General features: G+C 40.0%; 1 protein-coding gene and 1 long non-coding RNA gene across 6 annotated transcripts; one reads left to right on the top strand and one right to left on the bottom strand.

Annotated features, from left to right (window-relative positions):
- Nucleotides 1-4,042: 4,042 nt before the first annotated feature.
- LOC105698292 (superoxide dismutase [Cu-Zn], chloroplastic) lies at nucleotides 4,043-17,496 on the bottom strand. 5 transcript variants are annotated; one of them, XM_012422412.2, is made up of 5 exons: nucleotides 16,593-17,496; nucleotides 8,547-8,610; nucleotides 7,543-7,773; nucleotides 6,975-7,225; nucleotides 4,043-4,842 (listed from the first exon to the last, which is right to left on the bottom strand). In XM_012422412.2, the coding sequence occupies exons 2-5, from the start codon at nucleotides 8,601-8,603 to the stop codon at nucleotides 4,734-4,736; spliced, it is 648 nt and encodes a 215-aa protein (XP_012277835.1). In that variant the 5' UTR covers nucleotides 8,604-8,610; nucleotides 16,593-17,496; the 3' UTR covers nucleotides 4,043-4,733. The 5 variants fall into 5 exon arrangements, with proteins under 5 accessions (XP_012277835.1, XP_012277837.1, XP_012277834.1 ...); XM_012422414.2 differs by lacking the exon at nucleotides 16,593-17,496 and adding an exon at nucleotides 14,211-14,309; XM_012422411.2 differs by lacking the exon at nucleotides 16,593-17,496 and adding an exon at nucleotides 11,896-11,997.
- LOC105698293 lies at nucleotides 15,334-17,562 on the top strand. The gene is made up of 2 exons (XR_001103918.2): nucleotides 15,334-15,705; nucleotides 16,568-17,562. It is a non-coding gene; the product is annotated as an uncharacterized LOC105698293 (long non-coding RNA).
- The last annotated feature ends 2,197 nt before the right edge of the window (nucleotides 17,563-19,759 follow it).

The following is a 19,759-nucleotide window of genomic DNA, read 5'->3' as shown; positions in this document are numbered from 1 at the left end:
TTTCCCTCGCGGCCCGAAAGCCCGAAGACCATTGGCTTCGATCGGCGTTGCGCAACGTTGCCAACGCCGGCCGCTGATTGGCTGGCCGTAGCGAGGGCGCGCTCCCATTGGCTGGCGCGGCCGCGAGCAGGGTCGCCATTGGCTGGCGAGCGCAATGTTGTCCAGCGAGGGTCGCTATGACTACTGCGTGGTTAACGACACCTCAAGGGCATTTCAAGGAGATCCGATCGCGCCAACCCCCGATCTACGGAATCCACGATCCTTGTCGGGCACGAATGGCGGACGCACGCGAGATGGAAAGGCTTTTGAACCGGCGCTAACCCCGAGGACGATGTCCGGGACTACCGGCGAGATAAAACGACCTTGAGGACATTCCCTTGGAACCGTCCCGAAAGAAAGCCGTCTCCGTTAGATCGAAATGTTTGGCGGGCAATAAAAATGGATATTCGATGTAGCTATAGATTTTTATTTACCTTTCTTTAATTAAGAATCTCTTACTTGAATATTTCAATCTTGATATTCAGAGAAATGGCGAAAATTCACGCATATGCTTGGGTGAAACTCTGTCGGGTTTTCTGATTGTCGTTTCCGACGGAGCTGGTCATTCGTGTGAAAACGAAGAAGAAAGGTCCTTGAACCGAGTCGAGCCCGTCCAGGACGACGTCCGACATAGCCGGCGAGGCGGAACGTCCTCGAGAACGTATCGGTCGACCTAGGAAGCGAATTCTTTCCATTACTTCGGGAGGCTTTTTGTAGACTGAAAATAAATTGAATGAATCAACTGTCCGTTAGTCCGCGGGTAAAAACGGAGCTAAAACGGAGAACGAGGTGACGCAATTAATTGGCTTTATTAATTGACAAATATCTCGCTGAAGTAAATCAAGTTGAAATTAATGGAGTCGGCAAGAGGATGACACCACGTCGCGGAAGGGGACAGGAATGGACACATTCAATGACCTCACCTGGGTAATAAAAGTAAATGGATTTTCTTGTACACTTCCTTCACGAGAGCCTCGAGATATTCCAGAAGGACAAAGGGACGCACCTCCCCGGAAATATTATTCTCGTTCCTTGGGTCATCGCGTGAACATGAAGGAATAGAAGATTAAAAATATAACGCAGCCTCGATTTTTAACATTACGCCGACCACTCGTCCGTAGAAGACGCGTACACTTCGTATATGACGCATCGTTAATAATTACCGGAAGGGGGTCAACGGTTCTCTTCTCGCAATTATCAATATTTTTATGGACCGTGCCATTGAAAATATGTATTCGGTTTAAGGTCTCCACTTACTGTAATACGACGACGTAGGAGACCTTTAAGGTCACCATTCCCTGCACCGTGACCGTACTTTACATACGTAATATATACCTGTTTACTCCATTATAATGAAGTAAGGCCGAATGAAACATGTAAGGAAGCGGCATCAGATTGCATTTCTTACAAATATTATGCAAACCATGAAAATAATAGAAGCCTCATATCAATTTAATTCTATTAAAAGAGTCGGCAATGTTTCGAGACAAATGCCTACATTTCCCTACAAAGTGCATCAACGATTCCACTGCATTATTAATTCGCCACAAATACAGTTTGTTTGAACGAAGCCAAGCTCTTGTAGATTTATCAAACACCCCGTTCCTGGCAGATGAATAATCTACTAAGCACGGTATCGGTTATTCAATTCGTCCTGTAATGAATTTCGGCGAGACCGATTTCACGCAACACGACCCATCTCTGGTTTAACGGTTTCAAGCGTGATCAAATGTTTAATCTGTATTATTGACAGGTGGCCATGTGCAATAAAATGGCGAAATGTCCTTCGATTGCGATTTAACGATTTTCACGTAACAATTTCCTCGAGGAGCGATGAAACGTCATTTCTGGACAAAGCTCGCACCTGGGTAGAGGGAAATAATTCCCGTCATCCCTTAGACCATTAAAACTACAATACATCCGTTCCTCGAGGGAGCAAACGAGGTAACCCTGCACCTGGAATCCAAACGAACAGGTAGCTTCAATAATTCGTCGATTTCAGGACGATAGAATCAAGCGTGGCGAGTGATTGGCCAGAGGGCAAAGGTGTGGGTGAATGAGGTACAAGAGTACACAAGGCACACAGGTAACACAAGGCTCTTGCACATCGAGGTCCTTTGTGGTCCCAAAGAAAGGACAGTCGATGACAATCGTAAAAGTGGGTTACTGTAAAAGGTTGGCGCAAAAGTGCGCCCTCGGTGCATAAGATAAACGAGCAAGCTTACTCTAAACGATTCTACGGAAACGCGGAATGAAATTGTTGACAGAGATAATATTTGTTTCCATGTTTTTCCCTAAATTTGCGCCCCGAAAGTGTGTTAAAAGGCCGAGGTGAAAATATATGGGGTCGAGCCAGGCTCACCTGGTCTTCGACACGCATTTAGGAATAATGAGGCGATACGTATTCCCCCATGACGTAAGGGCGACGTACCTTACCTTAAGGTCTTTCCTGACCTTATAATAAATCATTCCCTTGCCCCGAAAACCCATTTCCCCGACGTCCGTGAAAATGGAACCCCCAGGGTTGACAAGAGAAACATAGTCATTTGTATTCATTGAACAATTAAAAAAACTACCAAATAAACCGAATTAATATCATGAACGTACATGAACAAGATATTTTTAATATTGAAAATTTAAGGCCGATGAGATGCCTCGTTAAATCCATTGGGCTTAATTCATTATTATGTGATATTGTTAATGATGTTAATTTCAAAGACAACTTTGTTAAGAATTCTTTTATGGTACCGACGAGGCCTATACCTATTTGTTCGTGGAATTTTTTTTACTGGTTCGAGGGACATGTTAACGTCTAAATCTATGTTGGACTCTTTCACTGCGTAGCACCCTCGTGGAAATATCGAGGGTGACTGTCAATTCAACCTAATGTTGGAGCTGACGTGCTTTTCGTATCCGACACTCCTGACCTTCCAATAAATAATTCACTTGCCTTGAAACCCCATTTCATCATCGACCATGAAAACGGAACCCTCACGAAGAAATGGGCAAAACGCCAAACGTTGAGTTTATGGTATTCCTGTTAAGGGAAAAAATACGTAACCAAATGACCGTTTAAACTTCCCCTTTATACCAATAGACACGTGCTTATTTAAGAATTTTATTTCAAATGAAGGTACATTATAAATCCACGAATATTCCTCCTCAGTACTTAAATGTTGGTTCGATCTGAAATAATGAATTTTTATGAATTTTGGTTTTGTAAATCTTTTAGACCTTCCTACGAAAATCTGACTGAATTGTAAATAGTAAGTACAAGAGATTAAGCTAACAGTTTACGGAAACCTTGATAAAAGTACGTGTTGTTAAATTAGTTCCTTGCTCTAAATTAGAAGTAATACATTAGACGTTAGTATGGCTTAATAGTTATACACAACACTAGAAACATCAAAAGTGACTACTACATGGATACAGCAATTACTGCTATTTTGTTAATGTCTGTGGAAAATAAAGCTACTGAAAATGTTGACAATGTGGGCAATAAAAAGGTTCATTTAAAAATGACTGTATTACATGAATACACTCTATTAATTTTTTAATCCCATCGGAGAATAAGTACTTCGAAAGCGTAATTGCTGATACTGCCATGTGATATGTACAACGGTCTGCACAGCGCATGAATAAATAATTCTCAAATTACATACAGTACTACGCTCTGATAAAGTCTCGTTTAACAATAAAAATACACGTTACCTAAAATATTTGAGAAAGGTTACATTGTTAGTGCCTCAGCAGACAACTGACCAAGCTATTTTTTTTCAGTAATTTTCAAATTTTCAATAAGCTTGCTAAATTGTTTAGCGATTTCTTAAAAATTCTGGCAATAATTTCCATCCATTCCATAGTTGGCTTACATTTTAATACGAATTAATTAAAGAAGCAGAAAAAGTCCGAATGATATGACGTTCGAAAAAAGTTAGATATTTCTATCTATAGCTTATTACCAAAAAAGGAAAAAAAAATCACCAAAGCCTCAGCAAATTTCCGAAATCTTGGATACTCTCTTCCCAAATTTAAATTACTTATCGCTAAGAACAAATGACACATAATACTGACTGTATCGAGCCATTTCTGCCACGCAAGTTTATAAACAATTTCGATGTACGCATCGATGCATTGACATTTAAATCAAAGTTACTGAACGGCGTTGAAAAACTTTATACTAGCACTAAAGCCAAATAAAGCGTCATACAACAATTGTTATCATTTCCCTGGTCAATAATTTAACACAATTGCTCTTTCAAAGTGGTCGCACGACATGCAATCCGACAGTTAATGATAATACACCTAATCACACCTTGACGTAACTAATTAACACCCTAATTTCGTTACTCTCTACTTTACAATCGTGTCAACGTCAATTCCGCTACTGTAGAAAAATTCCATTAATCTCCACCTAGTTTACGAAAAATTAATGACATTATTTACGTTATTCAGATCTTCCCCTGCATAGAAATAAATCGAAACCAGATATTCCCTATCACTTTTCGCAAAGTACATCGCCGTTCTCGAACGTCCAATAAATACGACACCTAGACTCCTTAATTCCTAACAAATTGTGTAGTACATTATAAATATAATAAAATACAGTAAGTACGTAATGCGCATTCCGAGAGCCTCGGGTGCACCGAAACGAAGAGTGACGTCAGTTGCAAAGATAGAATGGTGAATTTCTTCTAATGCTCCCACTTATGGTGCAGTGCAGCTGCAAGGACTGTCGTCAGGATGACAGTCACGGATGACAGGTCGGATGCACCGCTGCTAGACCAACTTCCGGTGGGTGACCTGTAAACACAATGGAGCCAATCGATAATTCCTATGTAACTAGGTTACCTCGTGGTGACGAGTGAACGTATTGACAAGATGGTAGACTTTTTACAAGGACTTCACGGCTTGTCACATAAATCCTGAATTACTCTAAATTCGTGTACTTATCATTGATAATTTCTGCACAGACATCTACTATCGATTTTCGAAGATTTGAAGGGAACGATAAGAAAAAGTGTTAATTTAGTGGTTTATTAATTTTTCCTTTCTTTTTTCTGAATCTCCTGCCAACTTTCTCGTAATTTTAATAATCAATGTAGTAGGGTTAATTGGCTGAGTTGAGATTAATAAATGTACAAGTAAATGTGTGCTTGAAACTGTAATTGTAATGATCGAAAATGAGGATATTCGTCCTTAGAATATTCATTATGTATTTGCAGAATTACCAACTAACGGGTGAATAGAGCGAATAAGCACGAAACGTTCGCCATTGACATTATGCCCGGTATTTATGGTAATTACTGATAATTTTATTAATACTTAGAGCGACCTGAGAGTGCACTTTTACAGGGATTATACATTTTCCATGGTGTGCTGCACTTAATTGTAAGGCCGCGGTGAACTCATTTAAGTGGTGGTAATTTATTGGTTTAAACGGCATGGTGATTGAGAAGCAGGTTGGATGTAGAAATCGTGATTTTTTTTTTCACACAAGTTTCATTTATTTTTCTCGTGAATTTCTTGGATTTTTCATAGTGATGTTTAACTCTAATCACACATTTAATGTCGAGGAGAATTCAAACAACTTGGTATTACGCATTGTGGATAAGCATATTCTGACATTTCAGCCGAACAAAGAAAGTGGAAAATACCGATTGGAGGCGTAAAAGCAATTCTGTGAAAGCTCCCGTCCGTTCTTGCATCGGATCAGCAATTTCATCAACAAACCCATCACAGACAAAATGGAAAGGATACTTGAAAAGAGCAACATTAAAATGATCAAATACTTATCAGCGAACAAATCTGGACAAAAAGTGCGGCCGAGACCTTCTGGGAAAGTGGAGTTTATTTCTGAGGTTAAAGATCTGGTTCGTTCTCTTATTTTACAGGAATTAATATCACATAACATGGAAAGACAAGGGTGTAGACATATCGATAAGACCTTTAAAAGCACTTTTTCGAAAGCTCCGGTACTGTGCAAGACGCGTCATTTCCTCTATAGAGAGTAAAGGTAAAAGACAAGAAGCAACGAGAAGAAAAAGCTCACAATATTTCGGACTTGTCCGGAAGGGTGGCCGGACAAAATGTTTATTATAAAAAGAGAAGGGAATTTAAGCGAGAAAAAATTAAAGAAAGGAGAAAGTTTATTTACGGGACTTGTACAAATATATGGGGCATCGATTACCCAAGCTTAGACGAGACAAGGGTGAAACAAAAACAAAAAAGGGTAGGAACATTTATCTACAATTATCTTGTCCGACCAACTAAATCTTGACGAGCATAATTGCCGGATTCCTGGTGCATCTCTCGTGGGAGTTTGCGGGTGCCAGTTGGATGACTTCAGCTTTAGCTGGAATTGGCGGAAAAACTTTACCCATCGAGCAATCAAGGCTTCACGAGTTTCCACTATTGCTTGATTGACCTGAATCAGGGACATCCGTGAGAGAAGATTATTATCTTCTTTACCTAAATTCTCTAAAACTAAGGATCTTGAAATAGGGCACCTCGCCGCTTCTTGTCGAGTACCTACTTATCAACAACCCTCCTAATTAATAATATCGCCTTTATTAACGTAGGCCTAATATATGAAAATAATATTGCTAACCAAGGAAGTGATTCAAAATCAATCGAGTCGAAATACAAGCCGGGATACAAATTTAACCAACAGGACCTTTAAATAATAAATTATCTGCAGAAGACATCCCGTAGTCAATGTCACTCAAGCACTTGCTTTAATCAGGGTCATCAAAGGATCATCCGAGATTGCTCAATGAATTAAACATGGGAGTTAAACCCGCGATGTCTCAGCCGAGCATCGAAGTCTGTTATCATTAATGTGTCATTCGGAGCATTTAAATGGCCAATTGAGTGTCAATTTAATTATCAAGGATTACGAGATGACGATAGCTCCAGGTCGAATGATAACCTACAGGACGCCGATGACGCCACAGGCCACTCTCGATCCTGCGTTCCCGGTCGTCAAGGACAATGTGTGGTTCCCCTTGCCCAGATCATCAACCTGACTATGGACTACTAGGGCTCGGCCGAGGATGTTGTGGGGTCCACAAAGGGAAATGATGTTATCCGTGATGTTCACGTTGGCGACGCCATCGCTGTTCGCGATCACGTTCCCGAGGTCACCCACGTGCCTCACCTCGTCTTCTGGGGCGCCATGGGATTGCTGTCAACGAAACAATCGTTAATTCCGCGAGTCATCCAAAGACCACTTTTGATTTCTCAAAACGACTTACGAGGGAAATAAACCAACGATAAGAGGGAATAAATAACGAAGGTACAATATGTGACTGATATGCGCGACCATTGACAATCATCAGAATTGATGCATCGCCCAGCAGAATTTTTGTCACGATTTTGATATAAGATCATTACCTAAAATTTCCCAAGAGATTGTTTGAATCCATTTATTTAAGAAAAAAAATGCTAATATAAGGAAAGAGTCTTTACAATGTCCCCCATTTTGTCAAGTCGGTCACTTACGTTCTTAGGGTTGAAGTGTGCCCCAGCAGAGGTGCAGCCATCTCTGAGGTCTCCTTTTTCGTGCACGTGGAAGCCATGTTGACCTTCTGCCAAACCACGGATGGTTCCCACTACATTGACTGGACCGTTCTTCTTGCTTTGGATGAATTTAATCTCGCCGGTGACATTATTCGTCGCGGCATCTTGAGGACGTAGAGTCACTATGCCGACCAGTTCTTCGGCTTCAGGTTCCTGATTAAATTCACTTGAGCTTCAGTAAAAATCATTCACACTCGGATAGCTAGGAGGCGATCAAGCTTTCGAACAGATCTTACGAGAAAATAATAAATGAATTTTTGCGAAGGCACAAATAATTCCGTTATCATTAATTTCGTTATAAGTTGTAAATTAAGACATGATTCTCAGTCTAAAATATTTAGAGGCTGCAATTGCAAGTCTAGCTTTCCTGGGACGGTCTCAATTAAATGACAATTGACACTCGAAGGGGTAACAGAAAATGAGATGAATGAAAAATAGCGAAAAGAAAAATGCCGCTTCGGATTCGTTGTAAATCATGTCGACCTTCGAGACGGTAGCATTAATCAAAATCATTGCACTCAAAAAGACTCGTGGAGGTAATCAATTATTATATTAAAGATTGTTGTGCATCTGTGAACATGAATATCTGCGATATAGATAACACTGCCAATGTAAAGAGAGACGGCATTCTTGTACACCATGTACGCGTTTTATGCCTTGAAAAAATAGGAATGCAAGTCTAATGACTAAGAAATTGTTTGCAAAGTTGCGACTATATTTGCCGAGAGCCTATCTCGTCAGAGTACATTCGCAAAAAAAAAAAAGAAACTGTCGCGAATATGAAATTACAATTCCTGAGCCAATATTTTGAAACTTGACTTAAATGTCAATAGCTGTACATTTTTTATCTCGAATACAGAGCAGAGTGGAGTTATTAAATACTTTGAATATGTTTAAAATGCAGATTTTAAGACGTCATCACTTACCCCCGATGCACCCGAGACGATGAGGACCGCAGCGAGGAAATAGAGTGCTATGCTCATGATGATTCTGAAAAAGGAGAAAACTTATGAAGACAATTGGAAATTAAATTTTCTAACAATGGTTAAACGAATTATTACAAAAATGTCATTGCGTACGTAAACGAAAGCAATTAACAGAAACTGATTGAAATCAAGGGAACCTTCAAGGTGTCCTTCTACTAAATTAAATTCAATACACCTACGTCACGTATACTAGGCCAAGAAACAGTAAATTTTCCCAGCACACCAGAACTCGAGGTTTTACCGCTCAAGAAATACAAATCGTCGGAACTTTACAACCCTTTTATTACCATGCATTGCATATACTTTATTCGACCTTCGCATTCTTTTTTTCCCCTTTTTCTTTCTCGTAATTCTTCCGCATTTTTTCACCTCCGCGTAATTATTGGAAATTTATATCGGACGTCTGGGTGGCCGATTAAAGAGCAATCGATTCGAGCGACGACAGGCTATTAATCGCCTCTCTGATGCCTGTCCCTAAAAAGGAAGTCGATTTGTATGTCTCGGTACAAAAGGTACTACTACTTGTGGAAGGTCATGTACGCGGGAATAGGTGAAGGCAAACGCGGAGAACCTCTCGCTCGCAAACCGTGACGACGCAGCCCTAAAAACGACGCAGTAATGTCGTCACCGCGGCCTTGCAATTACGTTATTAATGGATAATAACAACCATTGATGCGAAAGTGCTACTGAATTCTCATCGTGCAAGCCGCGAAGCATTTTTTTTATTATTCGCCCATAAACGTACGGAAATTTATCGACAACATTTATAATAGAAATGCTGACTTTAAGTTCAAGATCTTTAGTTCAAGTTCGGTTAAAAATTTAAGTATCACTTCATTTTTTGTTTTGACAGCGAATAATATTTCCTGTTAAAATATATATATATATATAACCGAATCTAACTCCTTCTCTCCCCAACTTTTTCCTACAAAGGAAGATAATTTCGCTCCGCTACGTATTTGCGAAGGTTAACGACTGCTTGTAAGACGACTTTGCGTAATCGTTGTACTGGACAGAGTTCTTCGACGAGTCGGCGAATCTCTGGTGTAATAAGTGAAAGCTACGATACGACACACTTTGAGGTCACAGAGATGGAGGGAACGATTCGCGATCATCTCGATAACTTTAAAGAAATTATTGGCGATTTCTCAAAAAAAAAAAAAGAAAAAAATGTCACGCTTCTCGAGGTCTTTCCCTCAGCTAGTCTTCGTTTCATCGCAAAAATTATCTACGTGAATTGATTAACGTAAAAATCGTTTTAAAATTCCCGTCACGTGATTTTATGTTCAAAATGATCTGAAATTCAATTGAAAGCCGTGATTGAGTTATTATGGATTGCAGAAAATATTACCAACGAGATGGATATTTTCCAGAGTTCGTTGCTTATTCGTGGAAAATGATAAAAAAAATCCCTGGTAGGACTCGAATTTTTCAAGGACTCTGGGAAATCATTTTAGCGGAAATCGAGATTATCGGGGCAAATGTGCGTTACCACCGACGACTTCCAGGAAGTATCGATCCCAACCGATGGGTGCTCATCCGGAAGGCTTTTACACGACACCGTTACGTTCTGGACTCACGTTTTAACACTCCGCAAAAAATGTTAAGACGTAACAGGTGTACCGTTTCCGATTTCCGGGAAAATTGTCCAAAGAAAAGTTCACTCGCGTAATATGGTCGGAAGGAAACCGTTTGGGTCAAACAATCCCTTTCCAAAAAGGATTTCTTATAAAAAAAAAACCTCAGTGCAGTTTACATGCAATACTTCGTCATGAAATATTGCGATAAAAGCCCCGCTCAAAATATTAATCCATGTAGGCGAATTTTTACGTAATATTCATTTACACGTTGCCGAGAGTGGTAGAAATTTCCGGATCGCGAGAATTCCGGAAAATTATTCACCAGGAATAATTTCGCGCACCGACGAGTCATGGATCGCCATTGCTCTTTTATGTTAATTTAACAAACGCGGCGGTCCTGTTTGATTTTTCTTCTCTTGCTTTCAGCACAGGTAAGTATGTACATTCGCAATCAGGTGGAGGTAAATGGGAGTTTACGACGTAGGTAACGCAACTTATGACCTCAACGATTGCTTTTAACTCATCGCCAACCAAGAGGATAAATACGCAACATGTGTTAAATGGAACTACGCGTTAACTCTGCTTCAAATTGAAGTCTCCTGAGCAAGGTCGATTATTCATTTAGAAAGGAAATAAATCTCCTCACCGATTCGAACGTAGGGGAAACGACGAAATTAATCGTTTAAATTCTGTCCTTTGCAAATTTCTCAATGAAAAAGAAAGAAACTACGTTGTACACGATTATTATTACTGGAAACGAGAAATTAAAACGGGAAATACTTTTGAGGAATAAATGAACGGCTGAGTAATCGATATATGGCATTCAGGAGTGGAGGAAATGATTTTCCGTACGTTCACTTGGAAACTGCCAAACTTTACTCGTGTTGTAAACTGAAACTAAAAAAAAAGATTAAAAAAAAATGCTACAACGAGATGACTGAATCGCCTGACTTCAATGGCAAACAGTACGGCGGAATGACCGGTGCCTGACCTGCCTCAACGACGTTTCATTTTCCCACGATCGCGAGGAATCCGGAAGTCGCGAATTTTTTAAACCCGTTATTTAAAATCTGAAACTACGTGTAAAGAATAATAATACTTAGCAACGATCATATTGTGAGATTCCGGGAAACCGACACATGATGTTACGGTAAAGTTTATGATAACTATTATTTCTCTACGGTCGCGCAAAATTTTGTCAAACGAATAGTTCAACTGGAGACCATGGTGCCCAAATCCGGAAACAATAAATACATAAAATAATTAATAAAAATAGTCAGCAGCGGTCGATTTACGCTGCCTAGGGATCTCGGCACCCGACCTAGGCTAATGTCCACAAGTATTACCAACAATAATAGATACAGAAAATAAAAAGTAAGAATAATCGATAGCGTTCGATTTACGCTGCCTAGGGATCTCGGCACCCGACCTAGGCTAATGTCCACAAGTATTACGTTTTTCTACGATGGCGCGAAATCTCGTTAAACGAACTGTTCCAGAGACTGGAATTTTTCAAACGCGGGGACCAAAACCAAGAATAATAGATACAGAAAATAAAAAGTAAAAATAATCGATAGTCGATTTATGCCGCTCTGGAAGACCGGTGGCTGACCTAGGGCAACGTCCACGGCGGGCGTTCCGTTTTCCGATAAACTCTAAAAACCCGATCGAATTGTCGAGCAAATGCACCGAGAGTGAAAGCAACCTACCGGTCGTACGTTAATGTTTATAGACTCGGAATGACTGACTGTGGATGCTGAGGCGTGTTCGGCTTATATCAGTGGCTGGTCCGCACCTTCCCCGCCTTGCCCCGAACGAATCCCTTTCGAGGAGATACTTTTGCGAGAGTGGAATTCTCCCAAATGGGCGAGCAAGTGCACTCCAAGGGGGGAAGTCTCGTCTGGACTTGCCCGTTTAAATCTCAAGACAGATTAGCGGAATGGACCTGGACGGATGAGATGGTTCTGGACCGAGATCATTCTAGATAGGTTCAAAGGCAGATTCACACTGACCTTCTGCAAAGAAAGAATTACTGCGAATATTCGCCTCCGCGAAACTTCTAACCCGCTATTTACACAATACATCGGAGCTGGGAATAGATATCTTAATTAATCTACCATCGAAAACTGGAGTACATAAAATTATCTACGTCACTGACATCGTGGAATTTTCATATGATATTAGAGAAAAATGAATACAGCTTCGGAAGCCCAACAGCTTACGAATATCATTTTATTAACACTTTTCATGATTATTCACGGTGAATTGAGAAAAAGTGCGGGAAAAAATGTTGAATTTTTTTTAACATTTTTTATCATCCTATTAAATAGGTACAGAGGTGATGTTAATATTATATAAAGAGATCCTTTTACGAAGATACGCGGAGGTAGAGATTCCAGATGAGCAAATAATACATTGCAGGCGGAGAAGTCTCGTCTGAATTTACCCTATTAAATCTTAAGACAGATCAGCGGAATAGGCATTAACAACTTAGACGTTTCTGGACCGAGATGATTGTAGGTAGATTCAAAGGCGGGTCCACACTGACCTTCCGTGGTGAAAAAATGGCTACGAATAAAGGCCTCCAAAGGGCTAACATTTTTATACAACATAAGGCTTTACGACTGCGATCTAATATAATAAATAATATATTCGCTTATTTCTTCATATTTGACATTTATCCCGTTTATTTAAATTTACAAGACCACCCTGTTACAACCATATCAACCAAATTGCATGGATTTTTGACGTTATACTTCCAGTACAGGTCTATATGAAAAGCACTCCGTTAAATTGGTCGAAAAAAAAAAATCAACATCGATAATATACGCATTTCTTTAGCCTACTCAATATTTTGCGCACTGTTGTAAATGTAGTAAAAAATACGTAATCTTTACGGAACTGCATCGAAATGCATCCCGTTGAATTCTTTTCCTTTCAACAGACTCTCGACTGGCTGGGCAGAAGACGACCAATAATTGGTCCAATTTCGGAGCAGATCATGCAACCGAGAATTCAGGAAGATGAGTCGCGATGTACCGAGCGGAGATAATCGTGACTGTGATTGACACAGGGAGCTTTGTGTGCAATGCAGAGCAGCATAAAGGCTACCGGAAATTACATTTGCAATCCTCCCATTCACTGTTAAACTTCACGGCAGCCTTATTGGTGCCCTGTAATCGTTACTTCCGGTCACCGTTAATTAAATGATTTGAAATGCGCATTGGCAAAGTAGCCTTTCTCGCTTCGTAGCATCTCTTTCGACTATTTCACCCTCTCCCCTTGACTTTTCTAATTTTCAATGTAATTTTGTAAACGGTGTCGAAAAAGTCCCGTATGTCACTCTAAATGAAATCATTTTGAAAGAATTCGAAAGGTATTACTTGGAAAGTTGCGGGAAAAGCGAATATATTCAAAAAAATCATTTAAAGATCTTGAGATGCTCTAAAAAATGATAAGGTTTAATACCGGTTATCGACGTGCAAACGTAATTTATGCGTCATGGGACGAGAACCTCTAGAGTTGGCAAATAGACACGTTGACGTAGAAAGGAAGTGTACGTCGAGTTGCAGACATTACTCTGCGAGTTATTAAAAGAAACAAATCATCATATGCTAATGCGTATTTGAATTTTATTGCAACATCTGAACTGTAAATTGAAAATAAATTAAACGAGCCAGTAACAACTACCGACGGAATCTGTTTTTCACTTTTCTTTTTATATAAATCGAGAAACTGATAGATGTTCTTTATTAAAATACGATGCGGACGTTGCACCTCGAATTGATCGTTGCTTCTACACCAAACCGATGACCAATATTGAAAATAAAATAATAAACTAAGGTATTAAATGAATTATTAAACCAACCTCTTCATAATCATTAATCGAATATTTTTTCCTTTAATCGCTTCCACGCTATCTTAAGTATAGTCATGATACAAACAAGTTTCGTTAACGTCAAGTCATTACCAATTATTATTGCCCATTACTTGTCAAATATATTGCAAAATAATTAATATTTACTTGCGTCCACGTCAAAGCTAGTCGAGTCTTCTCCTCTGGTGCCGATTCCGAAGTTAGTGGAACTTAAACGCAATGTTACAAATCCGAAGGAAGGCTCTGAAGGATCGGATAATAATTTCCTGGTGGTAATGTTTTTCCGCAGATAGTTGGCCTCGCAGGTCGCCTCGTAAACGTTATCACCTTCGAGCCTCTATTCGAGTACAATCTTTACGAGCGTAAAACCATTTGTCGCCACGCCGCAGCGAGATCCTTGCTCTAATCAGCCCCGCAATGCCGAAGAAAAACTAATGGCCTAGAATCCACTAAGTTCGATATACCAAATTGCATTTCTTCGACTCTTTCACCTTAACCGCCCCGCAAAGATAATTGTCGAAATCAAATGAAGAACAGGGTATAAGGTATTTTTCCATCTCCCGTCTTATCCACTTATCAAAACTGTTCATAAATGCCTTGGGAAGCATTATCAATATTAACTGGTCCAATAAGATCCCACTAACGGTTCCACGGAAAAGTACCCAGGGATCTGGTAACTTAAATTTCATGACTCTCACCCTACCGTTCCACAAAATGATCATTAAATTAAATTAAAGATGATCCTAATCTGAACTTTTTCCATCTCTTCCTCTCCTTCACCTTCCTACCCGTAGGAATTATTACTAATATTCTTATAAAATGAACACTATTTCTACCACGATTTTGTGTATACCTATTTCGACCAAAAGGTTTTGATGAGCTGGAGGAAAATGATACCGCTAAATAAATCTAACAATTATTATATGAAAACTCAAAACATCAATTGAGAAAAAATTATTAAACTTTGAAACTAATTTCAAGTTAAAATTTTATAAGGTGTCTTTTGACACCTTTGGTAGAAATAGTGTTAAGTCCGCTCTTCTGAGGTACTTTTCCATCCTTCTTCCGTCGCCTTTTGCAACCGTGATTTGAAAGTGAATTTACGAGGTAAGTGTCATCGGGGTGACGAGTGTTTAGCCGGGTCGAATCTTTACGAGGCTGCAACGACCCGCCGCCATGACGGGCCGAGCTCCTCGGTCCGATGCGGTTAAATCGGTGTTGCAACGGTATAACTGCACTCATAGAGCATATTCCAGCGGGTGCACTCGCGTATTCATTGCGCGAGTACCAGACCCGACATAGTAGTCAAACCGGAATCACATTCTCGCCCGGCAGCTCTCCCGGTGATTTCTTTAATCGACACCGCTATCGCCAGGATCGCGAGATCGCAGGATCGCTCGTGATCCTTCGTGCACATCGATACCCAGGGAACTGGACTTTACGTAAGCCGTGATTCATCCTCGGACAGGAATTCCAGAGCATTTTACATATAATGGGCGATATACCGCATGCCGACTTTACGCGAACCATATCGATCAGCCAACGGAGGGCCGTAAAGCATGTCGACGTGTCACCCCTCGCAATTATTTATCAGCCAGGCATCGAATGAACGCACATCGTGCAAACGTACGTGAAAACGTTGGTGAGTACCGCGGGCCTTTAGGGGAATAGAAGGAAAATATCCGTCGAGGAAAAATCCTGACTTTTTATCGAGAGGTGCGCCGCGGCGATACAGGAAAACGATCCGTAAATAGCTTCTCGGAATTACTCAAAGAGGAATTTTTGTTTTAAAATGGTCTTTAATGTTCCGCGTTGTTTATGGGAAATATTTTTAGAACCCGGGTCGTGTGGTTACGTTAATGGGTCAAGAGGAGATAAATTGCATAAGGCGTGATAAGGCACGAGTGACTTGAAAAATCTCGATTTATCGAAAGTTTCGTCGATTTTTAGGAACGAAATGATTTTCCTTATTTACGAGTCCAAAGGGGGAAAATGTATGCTTCTTAAAGTGAATCTGAATTAGAGGTATAGAAAGAAATGTTCTTTTCAAGTAAACCTTCGGTGTTACTCCCGGGAATAAAATTTAGGGCTGGTCTGGTAATTATTCCCAAAATTAAAATCATGGCAAATTCAAGAAATATAGAACTTCCCACCCTACACTTAATACGCATTTAAACACGTCCTTGCCATAAGAGGAAACAGCCCCTAGTCTTAATATTTACAACATACGATCTACCCTCAGCTTTCCACCATCTTGAAAAACCATTCAATAACCACTATCCTTATCGATTCGGCATTATTAAATGTCCAACTCTCAGAAGCATTTTCCACAGGCGACACAAGACGACCGCTGTCTAGAAACTTTCTAAAGACTCCTTCGCTCGCTAAGCAGGCTCCAAAATGGAGGCTAAAAATTCCCTAACGGGAGGAAATATCCTTTAACCGTTCATTTAACGTAACATCTTTAACTTATTTCACTTAACAATCCACCTGGTATTTTTCAGGAAATGAAACTCGTCGATGACTCACCACGATCTGGGTCACGAGGAAACAGCCGAGACAAAGGCGTGGTGCTCTCTAGGAATATCTTCCAGCCTCTCTGGACCTCGATCTGCCGGAAAGACGGCTCGGCGGATGTCGGAGAAGTGTCGGTATCGGCAGCGCTTTGGCAGCGTGAGACGCACGACTCGGCGTCGAAAAGAAACTGAAACCGAACCGGCAAGAAACGTTCGCCAAAGCGCCGCCGGTTACCGTAAGCCAGTTACAGTAGGGCACAGTCGGTTGCCCCGCCTTCCACCCGGCGACATTACCGATAAAAGTATCAAGGTTTCGCAAACTTGGCAGACCGCGTTAAGACCTGCACAATATGCGCACTTCTAGTGGTCTCGATGGCCGAGTGAAATCGATTGTTACTTGGCCACTGTCCTCCTATGACCTAAGGACGACCACTTTCCAGACCTGCCCCAGAAACCCGGCCGGAAATTAAACCGACACCTTTACGATTTTTTCATGCTTCTCTTAGGAATTTAATGCGACACGGGAAGAACTGCCCACGTGGCTTTGACGGATTCGGAATTCTTAGTGGGCATGAATGGTAAATTCTAATGTGCATGATTTATTAAGATGACCGCGTTTCGGAGCTGCCGCAGAAATTCAGAACACGAAGAGGTGCCTTTTTGGTTTTATCCATATTTTTCATCTTGCATGAAGATACAGAATTTAGAGAAAAATTAATATCCACTGTTTTTGACGCATTTCACTTTTGATATACAGGATGGATTACGTAGGAAATTTTTCTAGTTTTTTTATTTGGGACGATTTGTATTATTTATGCTAACCGTATGTATTGAGGTTCGATCGATAAAATCGACTATTCAATTACTTTCGAGATTACTTTGGCAAGGAGATAAGGGGTCTAAATAGCTGCTAAGATTATTATTTGGTACTTCAAAGGATATGTATAAAATGTATAAATAAATTGTTCATCAACCCTGATTAATTCTGCCCTGCACCCCAATTCCTCGAGAAGAAAAGGAAAATAGGAAACTTTTCCATTTGTGGAGGAAAGTGTTTTTCTGGGAGCAAAGCTAATCCTCTTACCCCATCAACGTGTCTCACGGTACTAAATGTCCTAATCATTTTTACAGCCAGTCATTTGCAACCATATATTGAACAAAATTGAGCCCAGCCCTGTCCAGTGTTTCTGAGAATTCTAGGAATTATAGACCTACTTACCTACACCTGAAGTAACAGTTTATAATAAAATTAGGTAAAATGCAGCCTGTACTGCATCCGCTCAATATACAACAAAAATGTCAGGTTTAAGTATAATTTATAGTTGACCTAGGGCCCTACAAACTATGTCAACCACTGACAACAGGTACAAGCCTCATATTTCGAGATCAGGCCTGAGAACGAGTTCAAAATTTGAAATTTCAACAACCTCGGGATTATTCAAATCCAGAGTACAGAAACATCAAATTCAAGTACAGAAATATCAAATATTCGTAAAACGAATACAAAATGGGTCATGGGCTCACGAGATATGCTCTACAAACATTTCGACAGAGATACCAATTCGGCTAAGTTGAGATATGGATAAATCATAATTCAAAGCACGTAAGTACAATTAAACTAGTTCTTTCGGTTTTCAATGCACTCAATATGGAGCAGATCTTATAAGGAGGGATAATGTGTGTTTCCACCTTCATTCATTTTTTTTTTAAATTATCATTCCAAAAACTAGATCTTCCGTAATTCGCATGAGTCGCTATCTATAGGCCCTTAAGTACAATTATGGAAATTACCCTCCATGTTATCGGGATAATTATTCATTAAATCCGGCAGTTGCCATTTACGACACCTGGTTTATCAGGTCGTGGAGATCGGAGGATAATCGATGAGGTGTGAATCTAAATGATAGATCTGCGCGAATTTGTTATTTATTATTGGATCAATAATTCAGTAAATCAAGAAACATCGGTAATTCAGTTCTCGTTTAACTTATGTTTGTTTCGTAAAACATTAAAAAGTTATTATATCATATCATGTTGTATCGAGGATGCAAGTTAATTGCAACTTCGAAAAGAGGAAAAGAGTTATTAGTTATGGATAGACATCGGTACCGTAATGGCGGCCTCGAGACAGAGTCAAGGATGACAAGAAAGAGTCAGAAAATGAAAAAATTTACATAGAAATGACAACGGTGACTCCATGCGTTGGTTGCAACTTCGAAGAAAACAGTTATTCATAAGAATGAGAAAAAGATGAATACATGCACAGTAGCATAAGGAAAATAGAAACCCATAAAATATGCAATTGAACGTTGCACCCTGAATTATCCGATTTATTTTTCCCCGTTTCGATACGGACGAGCGATTCCGTAATTACAAATCTTAGATCGTAATACACGCCTTGAATAGGAAAATAGTCGCAAAATTACAGTTGGCATTAAAGCGAACGTTGCCTCGCGTTTATTACAACTATTAAAAACCGGCGTACGAAGTGCACCTGTAATCTGCAATTTAGATGTTCCCATGAGTTACAACGGTGTGCAATTTGTAATTAGTGCGTATCAGATTGCAAGTTAAGCGTACAATTCAAACGCTTGTAATTGGTCAATTCGAGCAATTGAGACACAAACGCGCCATTCATAATCGGGAGTGCACAGTCAATAAATCAATGACTCGATTCGTAGGGGGCAAATCGATTTTCCTTAATCGATCGACCGGTCTTTGTCTCTGTGTACTTGATTTCATCCAGGTGCGGTTTGAGTAATGAGATGTAACACGTCTCAAGAAATATGAGAAATTACGGCGTCGAGGTTGATGACCATTAACCATGCGCATATTTTACAATAACCTGCCCTACTTTCATTTACGTAAACCGCATGTTCTTGAAATAATGAAATACTAGAAACAATGCTAATTTTCCCCTTATCGCTTTGAGTCCAATTACAGCTGTAAAAATGCCAAAACTTATTTTTATTACGTTCAATATGAAAAATGTTCCCCTAAAAATCGTATTTTAATTCACCAGGGGCGAGTATTATTTAACAAATTTTTATGACAACAGAGATACGTACAAGTAAGGTGATAAGGGCAAACTGTACGTCATCATGTCATAACTGTCGTCATAAGTGATGACCGCTGTCGTAATAGTCATTGACAATGACTTGAACTGCCTCGAAGGCTCTC

Source organism: Orussus abietinus, unplaced genomic scaffold (genome assembly GCF_000612105.2).
Source record: "Orussus abietinus isolate OABI.00-Male unplaced genomic scaffold, Oabi_2.0 scaffold14, whole genome shotgun sequence".
In the NCBI taxonomy this organism is placed as follows: domain Eukaryota; kingdom Metazoa; phylum Arthropoda; class Insecta; order Hymenoptera; family Orussidae; genus Orussus; species Orussus abietinus.
This window is presented reverse-complemented; position numbering and strand designations above follow the sequence as displayed.